This window comes from Equus asinus, chromosome 8, assembly GCF_041296235.1.
Source record: "Equus asinus isolate D_3611 breed Donkey chromosome 8, EquAss-T2T_v2, whole genome shotgun sequence".
NCBI classification, from domain to species: domain Eukaryota; kingdom Metazoa; phylum Chordata; class Mammalia; order Perissodactyla; family Equidae; genus Equus; species Equus asinus.
Window position 1 is genome coordinate 79,447,116 of NC_091797.1, and position 17,809 is coordinate 79,464,924.

A 17,809-nucleotide genomic window follows, 5' to 3' on the forward strand; every position below is an offset into this window, starting at 1 on the left:
GGTGTTGACCCTGGAGAGGTGGGGGGAGCTTGCCTACCCTGCCCCCCCATGCCTTGCTGACTGCTTCGCCATTCCACCCCCATGACACCCCGCTTTGTGGACCCTCCACCCTCGCCCCTGCCGCCTCTAACCCCAACCCATGCGTGCTGGCCCTGCTGCTCGCCCCGCGTCCCCCTCAACCTCGCCCCGCCAGCCCTGCCCCTCGAGCCTGTGCCGACCCCGCCCCCCCTCCCCCCCGCCTCGGGCGCTGACCCCCAGCTGTACTGACCCCCTCCTCCTTGTGAGCACAGGCACCATGCGGCCAGTGCGGCGCAACTTCTACGACCCGTCGTCGGCGCCGGGCAAGGGCATCGTGTGGGAGTGGGAGAACGACGGCGGCGCGTGGACGGCCTACGACATGGACATCTGCATCACCATCCAGAACGCCTACGAGAAGCAGCACCCGTGGCTCGACCTCTCGTCGCTGGGCTTCTGCTACCTCATCTACTTCAACAGCATGTCGCAGATGAACCGCCAGACGCGCCGGCGCCGCCGCCTGCGCCGCCGCCTGGACCTCGCCTACCCGCTCACCGTCGGCTCCATCCCCAAGTCGCAGTCGTGGCCCGTGGGCGCCAGCTCGGGCCAGCCCTGCTCGTGCCAGCAGTGCCTGCTGGTCAACAGCACGCGCGCCGCCTCCAATGCCATCCTGGCCTCGCAGCGCCGCAAGGCGCCCCCCGCGCCCCCGCCGCCGCCACCGCCACCGCCCGGAGGGCCACCCGGCGCGCTCGCCGTGCGCCCCAGCGCCACCTTCGCCGGCGCCGCGCTCTGGGCCGCGCCCGCCGCCGGCCCCGCCGAGCCCGCGCAGCCCCCCGGGGCGCCCCCGCGGAGCCCGAGCGCCCCCGGCGGCGCGCCCACCCCGGGGCAGAACAATCTCAACCGGCCCGGGCCCCAGCGCGCCACCAGCGTGAGCGCACGCGCCTCCATCCCGCCGGGGTAAGCCGGGCCCCCGGGCGCAGGGGTGGCTGCCCACCGGGGCTGGGAGCAAAGAAGAGCGATAGTAATAACAGTCATAAGCAATGTCTAGGATCTAAGTCCTCGCTCTGCGCCAAGCGTCAACGTGTTCCCACTTGTTTACCTGCATGCATAAGGACCCATCATCATCCCCAGTTTATAGATGAGGAAGGTGGTCCGGGAGGGTTAATAAGTTCCCTAAGATCACACAATTCACAAGCGAGGGGGCCATGGCAACAGTAATGGTGGCTATTCCATGTTTACCGCTGGTTAAGCTGTATCTGCAACCCCTCCTTTATTACCCCACACGGTTCTATCCTGCGCGCACTGCAGACCAAGTGGCTGAGGCTGGGGGAGGCGCCCTGCTCTCAGGGTCACCTGGGGGCAGGCAGGGATTGGAAGGCGGGCCTGTGGGATGCTGTGCTGTGCAGTCCTCCGACCTCGCTTGCCCCAGTCCACGCGCATCTCACCTGGAGGCCCGGGCGGGCACTAGCTGCTCTTCGAAAGTGTTTCCCCTATGGGCCGCGCTGAACTGTCACCGTTACTTTGGGCTGATACTCTGGTTTTCAAGCCGGGCCCCAGGGACTCCTGGGGTGACCTGGGAGAGTGGCAGGAGGGGTGATGGACAAGAAGTCAGCACACGAGAGCCAGCCTCTGCTCTCGTTTTAACCGGACCAGCCTTTTTGGGGGAGTCTCTTATGAAGTGGCCTTCCCAGCGGGATTTCACGAGCAGGGGAACCCCCGTCACAACAGTTGTGGAAATCCCTGGGTTAGGCATGCCGGGCCCCCAGATAGGGCCCCAGCAAGCCTGTCTGCAGAGGACCAGACCCTGAGGAGTGGGAATGAGAGGGAAGAGCAGAGACCTTGACCTTGGGACAGACTAGAAGGGACAAGACGGTTATGGTGCAGATCATGTGCCCAGGAGGAGGGGTGGGCACTAAAAGCCTGCTCTGCTTGTGTCACTGTGGCATGGCCCAGGGCATGGACCGTGGTGACCTGAGACCAACAAAAGTCCGATCTGGATACGACCTTTGAGGTCACCACATCCAGGCCTCCTCTTTCACCAAGGGAAACTGAGGCCTGGGGAAGGGAGGGGACCCTGACGTGGGCTGCCCTATCTACCTTCTGTCCCTTTGAGAGTCTGACTGCTTGGGTTCAGATCCCCCTCTTGGCCGATCCTGAGCTGTGAGATGGGCCCCTCCCCTTCGTTAAGCCTCAGTTTCGTCACCTGTGAAATGGGAGCAGGACTCTGCATTGTCACGCAGCGTCTCCACACACCATAGTTCAGTAGTGGCTGTTGGGACCACTTCCGGTATCCAGGAGGAGGTTGGGATGGGAGGTAGGAGCTCTGACGTGTCGTGGGAAGGACTCCAGCAGCTGCCACCCTGCCTGCCTCGCCCTCCCGTCCCCTCCAGGTCATTCCTCTGGACAGGCCCAGGGCCCACAGAGAGCAGACCTGAGGAGGCCGGGGGTGGTTGCAGGAGGGGCTGGCCTGTCCGGGGGTGACAGGCTGGCTGTTCATCATGGCTCCTGTGGGTGGCCACCTGGCACTGGCGCACTTATGGAAAGGGAGGGCTGGAGCACCCCAGGACGAGATGAGGAGTGGGCCAGCTGGAGTGGGGATGGGGGGCAGCGGGGAGAACCAGGAAATTTCTGGGGACCTCTGCAGCAGGAATTCAAGAGCCTCCTCTCTCGGGCTGTGTGGTAACTCCCTGGTGGGTTATGAAATCAGAACGTTGTAACCAGAATTTTCTTGGAACGGAGCGGCTAGAATAGCCTAGAAAATGCTGGTCTGTATCGTACATCGTAACGTCAGAATCGTCCCGTGAAAGCTCTGCTTCCTCTCTGCGTGTGTTGGATGGGTTGTCAGGTGAGATGAATTTCTCAGTCACTGATGAAATTTGTGAAAGCTGCAGTTTTAGAGCAGACTGGGAATTACTCAGCTTTTATTGCTCAGTATTAATTCTCCAGATATGTGCTGTGGGTGTGTGTTCACAGAGCCCGGCGAGACAGACGGGGTCCAGACTGGTGGGGAGACAGACGTGTCGCAAGTAAAGGAGTAAATGAACACAAGCACCCGAGAGAGGGAGGTGCCGGGGAGGGAGCGGGGCAGGGTGGTCGTCAAAGGGGTCAGAGGGCGTGGGGTGGTCAGGGAAGGCCTCTGAGGAGGCAGCCTGATCTGAGCAAGGCCATTCCCGGCAGAGGGAACAGCATCTTCAGTGGGGCTTGAAGAGCATGCATGTTCTGGGAGGGGTTAGAGGTGGAAGGAGGTGCTGGCCAGAAGGGGAAGGGCCCCCCAGGCAGGGCACTGCGGGGGCAAAGGGGTGGAGGTGGGAGTGCATCCAGCAGGTTCTGGAGACCACGCAAGGGTGGGAGTTCCCTGCTGGAACAGTCGGGGCTGAGATTTTTCCCAGATCGGGGTCCAGAGCCAGAGCTTGGAGCCTTAGGGGAGTCTGGCTTGGTGCTCCAGCAGTAGGGGGGCTATAGAGTGTGTTTGAGCTCACCAGGGCTGCGGGGAGAAGAAAGCTTGCTCCCGGGGTGCTGGTCCTTAAACGTGGCCTCCTCTGACCTGCCAGCACTCCGTTCTCCCCAGCCGTGTGCCCCCACCCGGTTTATGTCTCTGCCCCTCCCCCTCCCCCGGGAGCTGCTGCTGACCCTCTCTGAGTCCAGACTTCCGCCTGGAAAGTGGGGTAGGGGACTGGCAAGGGCTCCCTCATCCCTCCCCGGCCACGTGGACCCTACCCAGCCTCACCTCTGCCCCTCAAACTGACCCTCCTGGGCCAGACAAGCTTGGGTCGAGGCCCCAGCCCCCATCTCCAGGGAACCCCAGATGAAAATACCCCTGGCTCGGAGCGGGAGGTGGGCACGGGGCCGGCGGGTCTGCTGCTGGGTGAGGGGAGAGGAGGAAGGAGGGAGGGGGTGGCAGACCCGGTTCCTCCAGGCTGAAGCTTCCCGTTGCCAAGGCAACCCAAGCCAGGAGTAGCCTATGAGGGGAACGCGATGGGGTCTCTGGGGAGCCAGGTAGCCAGGCCCACCCCGCCCAGGTCCCCAACACCTCGGAGCCCTCACGGCCCTTCCCCCAGCCTCTCTGCCTGTGTTTCCAGTGTCCAGACTTCCGCTTTATAAGGACACCAGTCGTGCTGGTTAGGGCGCGCCCTCCGACCTCTTTTGAATCACCTCTGCAAAGACCCTGAGGACGGGGGATAGGACTGCGCATATGGGTCCTGGGGGCCCAGTTCAACCCACAACGGTGTCTCTCCGAGTCTCCTTTGCAGCTCCCTGAGTCTCAGTCTCTCTTGCAGTCTCTGGCTGTCTGTGTATCTCTTTCTCCTTCTCTCCTGCCTTTTCTTCTCCTCCCAGCAGCTGTCTCTCCCTGCCCCTGCACCCTTCTCTCCACCTCCCTCTCTGCAGGACCAAAGAGACCCAGAGTCCTGTCCTTCCTCGGCCCTTTCCCAGTCGGGTGACCGTGGGCGCATAGCTGTGCCTCAGTTTCCCCCTCTGCCAGACAGCTAAACCCACCACCACTCACGCCGAGCTGCTGGGCACGCAGATGCATTTGAAGTCGCCCATGGGATCAGCTCGATCTAAAGAGGAGTGACCTCTACTTTCTCATCTCCCATCCCCATCTCAGCCCTGGGTGTGAACAGGACAGAGGCCCAGAGAGGGGCACTGACTTGCTCAGGGCCACACAGCCAGCCTGGCCACAGTGTCCCCTGGCCGGGTTTTTTTCCGCTGGCCCCTGTGGCGGGGCGGGGAGCCAGCTGGCAGCCCAGGCCTGGGGGACACGCAGGGGTGGGAGGATCCGCCCTGTCTCCTGAGAGGGCAGCATCCAGCACTTGGGAACACAGCTGTGGGGCCGAGGAGCCAGACTCAGAGTTTCCACCCCACGTGGTGGAGGGGCGCAGGAGGGCGCAGCTGCAGGCTGTTTCCGTTTTCCGAGCGCTCGCCGAGTCCCAGGCTCCATTGCACGGCTTCTGCGTGCATCGCTTCTCTTAATTCCCACGGAAACCTGAGCTGGCAGGTGGTGTTCTCCCCATTTCTCATATGAGGAAACTGAGGCTCCGACAGGCTGGCCTTGCTCCGTCCGGGTCACACAATTAGCACTCTAATTCAAAAACCCCCATTGGCCAGGGTATTGGGGTGCCCCACCCTGCTGTCTGCCCACTCCAAGATTCGGTGTCAGGGAACCCCGGGGAGCAGATGGGCCTGCATTTGCTCCCAGCTTCGGCGTCTCCTCTCCCTGTGTGACCCCAGCTGAGCTCATTGCCCTCTCTGGTCCTCAGTTTTGGTACCTGTGAAGCGGGGCTGGCAACACAGGCCACTATCCAGCGGGAGGCTGATGTCAGAGTGCTGCATCTTCACGTGTGCCCCGTTCACGCCCGCCCCCAACCCCCGGCCGTGGGAAAGGGTGCTGCTCCGTCCATCCCTGTCCAGCTTGTCCAGCGTCGCTGACCCACTCGGGGCCGTGGATGCCATTTGAGTCGTCCCACCTCCGGTTCTTCATGGGCCTGAGCACCTCCTGGTTACCGGCCACCAGCACATCCTTCTTTTGCCATGTACTTGTTTATTTCTCTTGCGTCTCCTTCTCTCGGGCTGCTTCTCGCTTCCTGATCGATTTGCGACGCTCCTTCTGCATTAAGAATATTGACCCTTCATCTGGCAGCTTCCCCCAGTTCCTTGTTCCTTTTTATCTCTTTATAGCCCGCGTTCATCTGTTTTTTAATTAATTAATCCATATATATTGAGTGACTGCTGTGTGCCAGGCACTGTTTGGGGCCCTGGGGACACAGCCATGAACCAGACAGACACTCCCTGCCCTCCTGGAGGTCACATCCTAGTGACAGACAAACAAGAATCAAAATGAATAAATTCTAGAATGTGGTAGAAATTAATAACAGCTATAGAAGAAAAATAAAGAACCAGAAGGGGGTAGGGAGTGAGAGGGATGGAATTTTAAATGAAGAGGCCTCCTTGAGAAGGTAACACTTGAGCAAAGATTGAAGCAGGTTAAGAAGCAAGGCACGCAGAGAACTGGGAGGAGAGCCGTCCAGACAGAGGAAACAGCTTGTGCAAAGGCCCTGAGGCAGGAGCAGGCCTGGTCTGTTTGAGGCCAGTGTGGCTGGGGAGGCTGCAGGGGAACAGTAGGAGAGGGGGTCAGAGATGAAATGGGGCCAGTCCTGTCAGGCCCTGAAGGCTGTTGGGGGGGGACTTCGGCTTTGACTCAGCGTGCCATGGGAGCCGGCGGTTGTGAGCTACGGAGAGACTGGTGTGGCTTTGTTGTGACAGGTTCACTCTGGATACTGAGAACAGACTGCAGGGGGTGCTGACGCAGGAGGCAGGAGCCGGGGAAGGTGGGCTTTGATGTAGTGGGTGTGTTTGGGTATTTTTCTTCTTTTTTTTTTTTTATTTCTAGCAGTGATTTTACGTTTTTACTTAAAAGCATCCACATTTTGTTTCCCCAGTTCTTTAATAGGTATTACGTTTAAGGGCTTCAAAAATAAAAAGGCACTGAGAGGCACGACATGAAAAGTCTCACCCCGGCCGTGTCCCCATCGGGCCTCTGGCCACCCGCTACCCCCTCTCCCGGCCTGGCTCTGAGCAGTGGCTGTCACTCGGCCTCCTGCTCGCTCCCTCACCACAAGGTCACAGCAAACACCCCATCCCCTCCCTCAGACCTGAGGCACTTCCTGCCCTGCTCCCTGGGAGGCCAAACCCTGCGCTCAGGCCGTGGGAACGCCAGCCTCCCCCCTCCCCCCTCCCCTGCCCTGCCCTGCACACCGCTGGGGGGCGGGAGGGAGGGGAGTGGAGGAGAGTGACGCTGAGCCCCCAGGGCCTTGGATAAATCTGAACCCTAAATGGCAGCCACCCCACAGATTGTCTCTCGAGGGGACTCGTGCTCCCTGTGATCCCTAGGCATGGACCGGGCCAGGGGTCCTGTTGGACAGAGGGGAAACTGAGGCTCATGGAAGCTGCCTGGCTTGTCTGGGCAGATGGGGGCGCTGGAACAAGGAAAGGGGAAGTGAGCCAGGCCCCAGACAGCAGCCGCTGATGGCTTGTGGGGTCTGCTGGGCCCAGGGAGCACCCACGCTCTGCAGAGCTGGCGGTGATGTCCTCAGCCTTCTGGGTTCCCCCTGGGTGGGGGGGACTTGGTTGGCCCCAGGCTGGTTCCCCAGGTACAGTGGAGTGGACACTGAAAGGGGACAGGGGACAGGAGCAAGCCCAGGGAGCACGCCCCCACCCAGGTTGTTCCACTTCCTTCTGCTCATGACATGCACTCTCGCGTCTGCCCCGTCTTCACCCACTTGGACCCAAACGACTGAGGTCTAAGCCTCCTGAGGCCCCCCAGGTGGCCTGGGTCAGGGCCAGGTGTACTGAGGGCACCTGAGGTCAATTGGAGGACCTGGAAACCATCCCCAGAGAATGTGACCCGCCTGGGGGCTGCGGGAGTGTGTCTGTCGGGGTGGAGGGGTGGGGATGCCAGGCTCAGGCAGGGGAACAGAAACTCAGCTACCCTAAAGGGGGTGTCAGTGTGGCTTCCTGCCTCCCTGGGGTCCTGAGCCCCGTGACGCCTGGGGCTGGCCAGAGCACCCCCACGCAGCCCAGATGCGGCCAGCTCCAGGGTCCGGGTCAGAGGTCAGCCCACCTCCAGGCCCAGAGGGAGGAAGGCTGTTCAACTCCAGGTGGCCCCACAGATCGGCCTGCGGGCAGCCCTGGCCTCTGACTCGGAAACTCCAGGACCCAGCGCCAGCTGCACCACTAAGCAGCTGGGTGACCTTAGTGAAGTCACTTCCCCTCTCTGGGCTTCAGTCCCATCATTTGCAAAATAAATGACAAATAGATGTCATCCCCTGTGCCCTCTCTGCTTGAATGGTCGTGACTTCCTGGAGCACTGTGCTGAGGAGGGTTCTGAAGTTGCATTTTGGCTCAGTGGAAAGGAGTGCTGGGATTGATTGGTGATGGCTGCTATGGGTGCTGGATGGGCAGTGGTACCATGCATGTCATATACTTGCCATCCCTGCTTCCTTGTCTCTGGGGGGACATTCGGCATTAGAATCACTGTTTCTAAGGACGCCAGACCCCCTCTGAGGAGACCACGGAGCTGGTAGACCAGTTTCTCATTTGGCTTAACCCCTCCATTCGGCACTTACTGAGAACCCACTTACACTGAGTTCCAGGGTCACAGGGCTGGGTCAGACGCGGTTCCAGAGGCTCACAGTCTGGTGGAAGAGACAGGACTGGAACCACACAGCTAGAATGCAAGGCAGAACGTGTCTGTGTCGGCAAAAAAAGATTCCCACAGTCCCTGGGGAATTAAAGGAGTGGATATGAACTCGCTTGAGGTAGGTCAGAAAAGTCCTTAGAGGGGCCGGCATGGTGGCATAGTGGTTAAGTTCATGTGCTCTGCTTCTGTGGCCCAGGGTTTGTGGGTTTGGATCCCAGGCGCAGACCTACATGCCGCTTACCAACCATGCTGTGGAGGCATCCCACATACAAAATAGAGGAAGATTGGCACGCATGTTAACTCAGGGCCACTCTTCCTCACCAAAAAGGAAGAAAGAAAGAAAAGTCCTCATGAAGACAGTGACCTTTGAACCTGTCTTCAAAGGGCAGGTGTGAATTGGGAATAGACAGTATGCAGTATGGGCAGGCAGAGGGAACAGTGCAGCAAAGGTCCTCAGGCAGGAAAGGGCAGGGAACAGTGTGAGGAACAGCAAGTAGGAAGATCTCCCCACATTATCTCATCGTGCCTGTGAACACCGCCTCCCAGCAGAGCAGGTACGAGGCATCTGTTTGCTCTTCCTTGGTGGGAAGGAGAGCCCAACACCTCGTTCCTCTTTCCCAGACTGATCCTGGGGAGACTTCTTTCTGTGAGGGCCTCCTGCCTCAGCATCTGAGCCATGGTGAGAGAGCGTGCCTAAGAGCACAGACTCGGGAGTCTGACAGCCTGGGCTCAAATCCAGGCTCCACCACCTCCTAGCAAGTTACTTCCCCTCTCTGTGCCTCAGTTTCCCTTTCTACAGAATGGGCTACCACGGACTTGTTGGGAGCACCAGGTGAGGGAATGAAGCGGACTGTGGGGCCCCGTGAGCGCTTGGAACCACTGACGCCCCAGGGCGCCCTGCGTGGCTCGGGGCGGCGCGTTCACAGGGACAGGCCCCGAGCTTGCCCACGGGAGAGTGAGTGTTGGCTGAGCCCCTCTGGGGACCGGGGCTGCGGAGGGTGTGTCTCTTGGACGTTGGCCTCAAGGCTCGCTTCACACGGGCGGGCGGAGGCCGCACGGGGACAATGGGCCGAGCACACGCGAGTCACCTGCTTGGCACGTCCCCGCGGAATCCAGCCTCCACCTAATGTGTGTGATGTGCAGTGTGGACGCCGAGGGCCGGGGAGGGCTCTCTGAGGAGGTGGCCCTGCGGCAGAGACCTGAGTGACATCAGTCTCTGGGGGGCGGGAAGCCCGAGGGCGGAGCGCACAGCGCGTGTGCAGGCCTCGGAAGGAGCCGCGCTGGGCGTGCTGGAGCAATGGCAGCCGTGTCTGGAGCAGGGAGCTGGCCGGGCGGGAGATGAGGACAGAGGCAGCAGGGCCCGGTCATGCCTGAGACGTTACCATATCAGGTTGTGACTGGTGCTGTGACAAAAATATTAAGTAAGCTAAGGGCAAAGACAGAGGCTTCTCTGGAGTCAAGTGGTGGGGAAGGTGTCTGATCAGGTGACAAGGTGTGAGGATATGTGGGGAAGAGCATTCTGGGAGTAGGCTCAGCAGGTGCAAAGGCCCCGGGGTGGGAATGTGCCTGGCATGTTTGAGGAACAGCGGGGAGACCCGGTGCGGGGGGCCTGGGGTGGAGTGGGTGAGGGGTGAGCACAGGGGAAATGGGGTTCAAGGGGGCGGTGCTGGCTGTGTCGTGAAGGTCGATTTTACTCTGAGCCAGTGGGGGCCACGGGGGACGGAGGGCAGAGGAGGAACAGGATCTGATGCGGAGTAGGAAAGGCAGCTTGGCAGCAAGACCCAGCCCTGTCCTCGGACAGCCAGGCCTGGCTTGGTCAGAGCAGGCTCCAGGGGGCCTGAAGGATTCCCCAGTGCTCTGCCGGGCTGGGCCCGGGAGGGCGGAGCAGAGAGGGAAGGCCAGCCCCCTTCCGGGAGGCCTGCGGGCAGCGGTCTCTTGTCCAGGGCAGGAGGCTGTTCTCACTGACAGGAGGAAACAGCGCGCCCCACATCAAAAGGGGGCCGGGTGGCTCCCACGCTCGGGCGTCGTGGGAACCCTGCTCCCCCGGGTTCTCGTGGGGGCCTGCAGATTGACGGAGGCTGCAGGCCGCCTGGGGACCGTCCCCCAGCTCGCCGGGGGGTAAATAAGAAACAGCCCCACCCTCATGCCCCACGCACAGCCCGCTTCCCAGGAGCAAGAGCAGCTTTGGGACCCGGGGCTCTGTGGCTTTTCAGGGCTGCCAGAAATTGTGGGCCACCGAGATCTAAAAGCTCCCCTTTCTGGAGTCCCCCCCCACCTAGCTCCCAGGTCAGAGGCTTACCAAGACCAGGCCAGAAGCTGGGCCAGACTCTGGGCACTATTAGACCTAGGGTAGCAACTGCCCCCACTGAGGGGTGGAGGCTGCCCAGAGAGCTGCTGAGGGTTTTGCTTGGCTTGAGAGAGCGGGGATGGATTAGTGATGTCTGCCGCAGGTAGGAGACAAGAAGTGGGGGCAGGCATGCTAACTGTTTATCCTTCCGCCCATATTACGGACAGCCCTGGAGAGAAGGAGGGATGTTTTCTCCTGAGACAGAAGGGAAGGAAGGGGGTGGGGGAGACCTAGGTGTGTTGGGGACCTTAAGGTGTCTATGCTAGAAGTGTTTCAAAGGGTGAGGAAGGGGTCCGTGTCTCTGTGCCGTCCGTAAGAGTATGTGGAGGGATGATATTAGGTGGTGATGCCCCAGGAAGGTTCCGGAGGATTATGCAGACCCCCAGAAGGGTCAGATGGATACACAGCCCTCGTCTCTTGGGTCCCAGATGCTAGAAGGAGAAAATCGGGACACCTGCACTCTCACCCAGACTATGAGCTTTACATGTTTCAATTCATTGAATGTCACATGATGGGGAACCATTACAGGTGGGGAAACTGAGGCATAGCACCTTCCCCTCACACCTCAACTGACCAGGCCCTGGGCGCCCCGCGGGACCTGCCCCCACCATGGCACCTCACTCAGGAGCTGTGTTCAGTGACTCCAGGTCACCGAGTGTTCAGTGACCCTTTGTCCGCTCCAGACACCCCTGTCCCCTCAGGGGGTCCGGGAGGAGCTCCCTGGCCACCTCGTGTCCGCCTGTGTGGCTGAGCAGCCAGAGTGGGGGGGGTGTGTGCAGTGCGTGTGACTCTGCAAAGTGTGGGCCTCCCAGGCTGAGCGTGTGTGGTCAGTGTGGGGGTGTGGGTCCATGTGCGTCCAGGTGCGTCCCCATGTGTGGGTCGCAGGGACCCTTTGTGGGCTGCAGTGCATTCCCCAGAGTTTGCTCTCTGCTTTCCACGGCGAAGTGCGTCTGGGGACGGGTGGCTCTGGCCGGGCTGCCCCGCCCCCCAGGAGCTGGCTTCTCTGTCCAATTGAGTGTCCTTGCAGTGTGCATGTGTGTGTCTCTGTGTGTGGCGTGTTCCTGGAGTGTGTGTACACATTCGTTCTGCGGAAGTGTGTCTGAATCTGCGTGTTCATGGGGGATGCATCCCTGAGGCTTGTTGTGTCTCTCTTTGTGTCTATGTGGTCGTGGTAGGTGTCCCTGGTGGGGGGGGGGGGTGTTTGTATGTTTGCATGCAAATGTGTGTGGCGTGTTCCCCGAGTATGTGTGTCTGTGTCTTGTGTGTGTGTGCCTGTATGTGCGTGTATCTGTTGTGTGTTCCCGGGAGGGTCGTGTGTCTGTGTGTCCCTGTGTGTATCTGTGTCTGTGGACCTGTGCGTGTGCTGTGTTCCCCACGTAGATGTGTGCTTGTATACAGAGTGCATGTTCCCCCGGGGGGAGCTGTTTCGGCCCCACCCAAGTGGCCGCGTGTACCATTTGCTGGAAGCTGCTTCCCAGCCAGCTCCCTGGTGCTGACTGCACCTGCCAGGGCAGGTGAGCACACGGCATTGGCGGGGCTCGGGCCTCAGCTGGCGGGGAAGGAGCTGGACACCTTCCCCAGCTGCCCCCGTCCCCACCCCTCCTGCCCGCCTCGTGGCACCTCCCTCAGGCCCCCAGGCTGCCCGCTGGCTTTCAGAGCACGACTTCTCAACATCAGAACACACCCATCCAGGGTTCCGTGCCCATCAACACTGAGACACCACTTCCCCTCCCCAGCGAACCCTGAGGCCGTGGGCCCCGGGCAGGCACATGGCCCAGGTCAGAGCAGGCTTTCTCAGTCAGCCCTCCAACAACCCCGTAGGTGAGGCATCGTTATCCCCATCTTACCGATAAGGAGGCTGAGGGTCATAGGGGTTAAGTGACCTGCCCATGCTTGTCACTGCAATACTTTGCTGGTTTCCTCTCCAGGAGGGAGAGAATCTACGCCCTATTTAGTGGGCTGAGGTGCAGACAGGAGAAATTACTCAGCCAGGATTACACGGCGACGGCGATGACTGGGACGATGCCGATTAATGCCATTCGTGTCTTTTTTGGTACCAGAAATTGTGCTTGGCCCTTAACAGACAGAATTTCATTGACTCGTCACAGCAAACATAAGGAGGGTGCCATCTTATCCCCATTTCACAGATGGGGAAACAGGCTTACAAGAGGTGTGGCGATGTGCTGTGTGTCGCCTGGCTGGTTAGTGGTTGAGCTGAGATATGAAAGCAGCTCTCACTGATTCCAAAAGCCAGAGCTCTTTGGGGGGAAGGGCAAAGAGGGGAAGCAGGCTACGTTTTCCCAGGGACTCTTCATTTGAAGAGGGGACAATGCCTTAGGCACAGGAACTGACGTCAGTAGATATTCCAGAGGGGAAAAAATGTTCATCATCAAATGTCTTTGGAAAACCTGAATTTGCCGTTGCTAATCATATTTCCTTATGCAGGACTTATCAGAGCCTTTAATATGCTCGTGTATGTTGTGAATTTCAAAAAGGGAGACAGTAAAGTGTATACTAACTTATCTGCCCCTGTAATCCTTCTTTTCTAGAACATTTTGTGGAGATTAGTGCTCCGTATAGCAGACTTTGAGAGATACTAGAATGGCTAAATCATTAATAGTTGGGTTTCAGGTACAGTGGCCCATGAAAGGGAGCTGTTGGAACCCAAGCGCCCTCCCTAGGGAGGAGGCCGGCTTGGAGTGGAAAGAATCAGTACTAAGGCTAGGGACCCATTCCGTTATAACAGGGCCAGAGGTCCTGGTCACACCCCACCGCATAATAGAAGGATGTCAGAGTCAGGATGGAGTTCCCTGGTGGTCATTCTAGGTGACTGGGGCAGGCCCAGAGGGGTCAGAGCATGCCCGGGAGCCGGAGCCAGAATGCAAACCAGGGTCCCTGGGTCTTCTGGTGTGGGGTGGGGTCCAGCTGCGGCCTCTTCTCCTCTCCCCTCAGGGTCCCGGCGCTCCCGGTGAAGAACTTGAATGGAACTGGGCCGGTCCACCCGGCCCTGGCAGGTGAGGTCTGGCCCAGGGCGGGAAGGAAGGGGCGCCCATGAGGGGGCCGCTGCACCTGTCGTCCCGTGACTCCGCCCCTCGCCGGCTGGTGGGCGGGGCCCACAGAAGGCCCTCCTATTGGCCTCAGCCTGGGGGCGGGGCTGAGTGGGCGTGGCCCACAGAAGGCCCTCCTATTGGCCTCAGCCTGGGGCAGGGCTGAGTGGGCGGGGCCTGGGGGCGCTCCACCACTCACCTTAAGGCCCCAGGGTTCCCAGCGCGACCAGGTGGGCGGGGCTGGGGAGAGGACCTACGCGTCCGCCCAATGACGGGAGGGCCAAAGCGCGGGGTGGGTGTGGCCTTGCTGGGCCCGCCCCCTGACCACCCCACCCCGTCCCCGCCCCCAGGGATGACCGGCATCCTGCTGTGTGCGGCCGGCCTGCCCGTGTGCCTGACGCGGGCCCCCAAGCCCATCCTGCACCCGCCGCCCGTGAGCAAGAGCGACGTCAAGCCCGTGCCCGGCGTGCCCGGGGTGTGCCGCAAGACCAAGAAGCATCTCAAGAGGAGTATGCCCTCCACGCCCCAGATGTAACCCCTAACCCTCGGCCGCCACCCGGACCCCCCCAACTCCAGTTTCTTCTTAGGACTTAGATCCCACCTGCATCGCCTGAGCCCAGCTCCCGATCCCCTGATCCCGTCCGCCACCAGCTCCCGTTACGTCTGACCTCCAGCAGCCCTGACATCATGGGCCTCCTGCCAGCCCCTGAGCTTCTGACCTCACCCCTCTGACCCCTAACCCCGTCCACCACCAACTCCTGCTACCTCTGACCTCCAGCAACCCCTGACATCATGGGCCTCCTGCCAGGCCCTCAGCTTCTGACCCCTGACTCTGTCCGTTACCAACTCCTGCTACCTCTGACCTCCAGCAACCCCTGACATCATGGGCCTCCTGCCAGCCCCTCAGCTTCTGACCCCACCCCTCTGACCCCTGACCCCATCCTGAGCCAAGCCTTCAGGGGTAGACTCCGGGGACCCTCAAGCCCACTGCACTGTGTTGTTGCAGGTAAGAACCCTGAGGATGTGGTTCGACGATACATGCAGAAGGTGAAGAACCCGCCCGATGAGGTGAGCCCCCAGGGGTCCCGGCAGCGGCCTCGCCCCTCCCCCCTGGCCGCCTGGCCGCCGCCCTCCAGGACATGAAAGCCTGGGTCTGTGTGTCACAGCCTCTTCTCCCGGGGTGTGGGGTTGCCTTTTCACTTTCTTGACTGAGTCTTTTGATAAATGCCGAAATGCTGAAGTTTGATAGAATCACATTTATCAATCTTGTAATGATGGGCACTTTTTGCATCTTATTTTTAGCCATATTTTCCACCACACGTGTGTCAGTTTTCCTTTTGAGGGAGAAGCCTGTAAGCCCTCAGAGGGGCGTGAGGGAGCCTCTGCCTCCGTGTGAACTCAGTACCTGGGGGTCCTCTCCTTGGAGAGATGGGGGCCACAGAGCCGGGTGTGCTGCCGCCCCCTGTGGCTGGGACCCTGGCTCCTGCTGAGAGGCAGCGCTGGCCCGGGGTGTCCCACCCTCCCCAGTCCTCAGTGTCCCCTCCCTGCCCCCCAGGACTGCACCATCTGCATGGAGCGCCTGGTCACAGCTTCCGGCTACGAGGGCGTGCTCCGGCACAAGGGCGTTCGGCCCGAGCTGGTTGGCCGCCTGGGCCGCTGTGGCCACATGTACCACCTGCTGTGCCTCGTGGCCATGTACTCCAACGGCAACAAGGTGGGCTGGGCGGGGCAGTGGGTGGGGAGCAGGCGGGGGGGCGGTGGGCCGGGACCCCTGGGGACCTCACCGCCAGCCCCACCCCCCCAGGATGGCAGCCTGCAGTGCCCCACCTGCAAGGCCATCTACGGGGAGAAGACGGGCACTCAGCCGCCCGGGAAGATGGAGTTCCACGTCATCCCCCACTCATTGCCCGGCTTCGCCGACACGCAGACCATCCGCATCGTCTATGACATCCCCACAGGCATCCAGGTGAGCCCCCTCGGACCCCTGACCCCACTGGCTCTGCCCCTCCGGAGCCCCCACCCCTGTCCCCAGTTCAAGCACCCACTGCCCCTCCCCACAGGGCCCTGAGCACCCCAACCCAGGCAAGAAGTTCACGGCAAGAGGCTTCCCACGCCACTGCTATCTGCCCAACAACGAGAAGGGCCGGAAGGTGGGTGCCACGAGGGTGCAGGGGTGGGGGGAGCGGGCCGGGGCCTGCGGTCCCCATCATCCCCAACTGCTGCTCTCAGATGCCTCCCCGCCCCAGCGTTGACCATAAGCACCTGTTGTGTGCCCAGCCCTCACCTCATTTATGGGCCCACTGAGGTCAAGGTCTTGACCCCATTTTACTGATAAGGAAACAAAGCCTCAGAGAAGGCAGGTAACTTTAACAAGGTCACACAGCTAGTAGGTGGTGGAGCCTGGATTCGAACCCAAACAGTCCAGGCTCTTCACATAGATTGTTTGCTTGGTGATTTTCAAGAGAAGCCAGAAATTCAGATTCTCACAGAAATCTCCAGGTTTTTGAACATTGCCAACGAAGTCACAAGTGGCTATTTAAGCCATTGTGGGGTCCAAACCAACACCGCTGAGGGCCGTGAGTTTGAGATGCTTCCTTCCTTCATCCCGGAAGAAACAGGCCAGGGAAGGAAGCGGCCAGCTGGGCAGCCACCGAGTGGCCGGGGAGCGGGGAGGCTGGGCGAGAGTGGCCCCAGGCACAAGGGCCGGGCCGCCTGTGACCTCGGCCGCCCTCCCGGTGCCCCGTCCCGCAGGTGCTGCGGCTGCTCATCACGGCTTGGGAGCGGAGGCTCATCTTCACCATCGGCACGTCCAACACCACGGGCGAGTCGGACACTGTGGTGTGGAACGAGATCCACCACAAAACCGAGTTTGGATCCAATCTCACGGGCCACGGCTACCCGGACGCTAGCTACCTAGACAACGTGCTGGCCGAGCTCACAGCCCAGGGTGTGTCGGAGGCCACCGCCAAGGCCTGAGGCCGCCCACCTTCCCTCCTGCTTTGTCCAGCGTACGCCTCCCTCCGCCGGGTGTGTCCTGGCAGCGCAGGGTCAGGGCTGGGGAGGAGTCTGCGGAAGGAGCCAGAAGCATTCCCAGGATTTGGCTGGTACCAGTTGGCATGATGGGAGGATGGCAGACCGGCCAGCTCCGACCCCTAGCTCCCTGAGAGGGTGGCACAGAGGGGACTGGAAACCACGGCGCCCTCCCTCCCCCTCACACAAACACACGTGTCCTGTTGAACACATGCACGCACACCCACGTGCCTCTACTTACCCCCACACTGGGGGAAGAGACAGGAAGACCCCTGTGATACTCTGCGCGGATCGCGTCTGTGCCCCTGTCGCAGCTGCACAGGCTCGTCTGCAGCAGCAGGATTCAGGTCACGCACTCAGGGGCCTGCTGGGGCTCCCGGGGGGGAAGGGGCACTGGGGACGCTCAGCCTACCCCATCTCTGTCACCCATCCCTGACAGCCACCAGTGGGCAGTGGTAGGCCCATGGGGTGGACACCTCCAGATGATTGAGCAGTTTTGCAAAGGGGCAGGCCCTAGAGAGGGGGCCTAGAGGTATCTTATTTTGTGCTTGTGTCTCTTCATCCTTCTGGGACCCTGACCTCCTCCTCGCTTCCCATCCCCTCGCCTTCTGTCCGTCCCAGACAAAGGCCCTGTGCTCCTTTCCTCCCGCTCCATTCCCGCCACCAAATCGCTTCCAACATCGAGACCCAAAGGCTGGAGCTTCTGGCTTCAGGAGCGAACGAGGAGGCCTGGCTTAGGCCGGCAGGTCCAGACAGCAGCTCGGACAGCAAACAGTCCATTTTCCGTTCCTTGGGATTGGGCAGTGGATGTGGTCTCGGCCAACCAGGGGCCTGTTGCCCAGGCAACGCACCAGCTCCGCCTCTGTTGATTGGCTGCCGCGGTGGACGACAGCCAAGGCTTAAGGGGACGCCAGCGATTGCTCTTTTGAAAACCTACCAATCCCACTGTGGGTGGAGAAATAAACGGTCTTTCTCCTCCTCATCCAGTCTTTTCCTGCCAAGACGCAGGGTGGGTCGCTCTGTTCCTGGGAGCCTTCAGGGTGGGGGGCGGGGGGCTCCACCTCATCCGGGAGCCTGCCGCGAAATGACGGCCCCGGGACCACTGTCCCTCTCAGCCTTGGGCAGCTGCAGATGGGCGGTCCCCATAATTCTCTTCTCCTGGGGCAGGCAGGG

At 60.8% G+C, this 17,809-nt stretch overlaps 1 protein-coding gene across 3 annotated transcripts in view; it reads left to right on the forward strand.

Moving 5' to 3' along the window:
* DTX1 (deltex E3 ubiquitin ligase 1) overlaps window positions 1-17,618 on the forward strand; it is a 36,726-nt gene extending 19,108 nt beyond the window's left edge. For all 3 annotated transcript variants that reach the window (XM_070516112.1, XM_070516111.1, XM_070516113.1), the window contains 8 exons: window positions 291-972; window positions 13,512-13,573; window positions 13,957-14,115; window positions 14,613-14,674; window positions 15,162-15,320; window positions 15,411-15,572; window positions 15,667-15,756; window positions 16,358-17,618. In XM_070516112.1, coding sequence (XP_070372213.1) covers window positions 291-972; window positions 13,512-13,573; window positions 13,957-14,115; window positions 14,613-14,674; window positions 15,162-15,320; window positions 15,411-15,572; window positions 15,667-15,756; window positions 16,358-16,582 — 1,601 coding nt within the window. In that variant the 3' untranslated portion in view covers window positions 16,583-17,618. The remainder of the gene's footprint in view (window positions 1-290; window positions 973-13,511; window positions 13,574-13,956; window positions 14,116-14,612; window positions 14,675-15,161; window positions 15,321-15,410; window positions 15,573-15,666; window positions 15,757-16,357) is intronic.
* The last annotated feature ends 191 nt before the right edge of the window (window positions 17,619-17,809 follow it).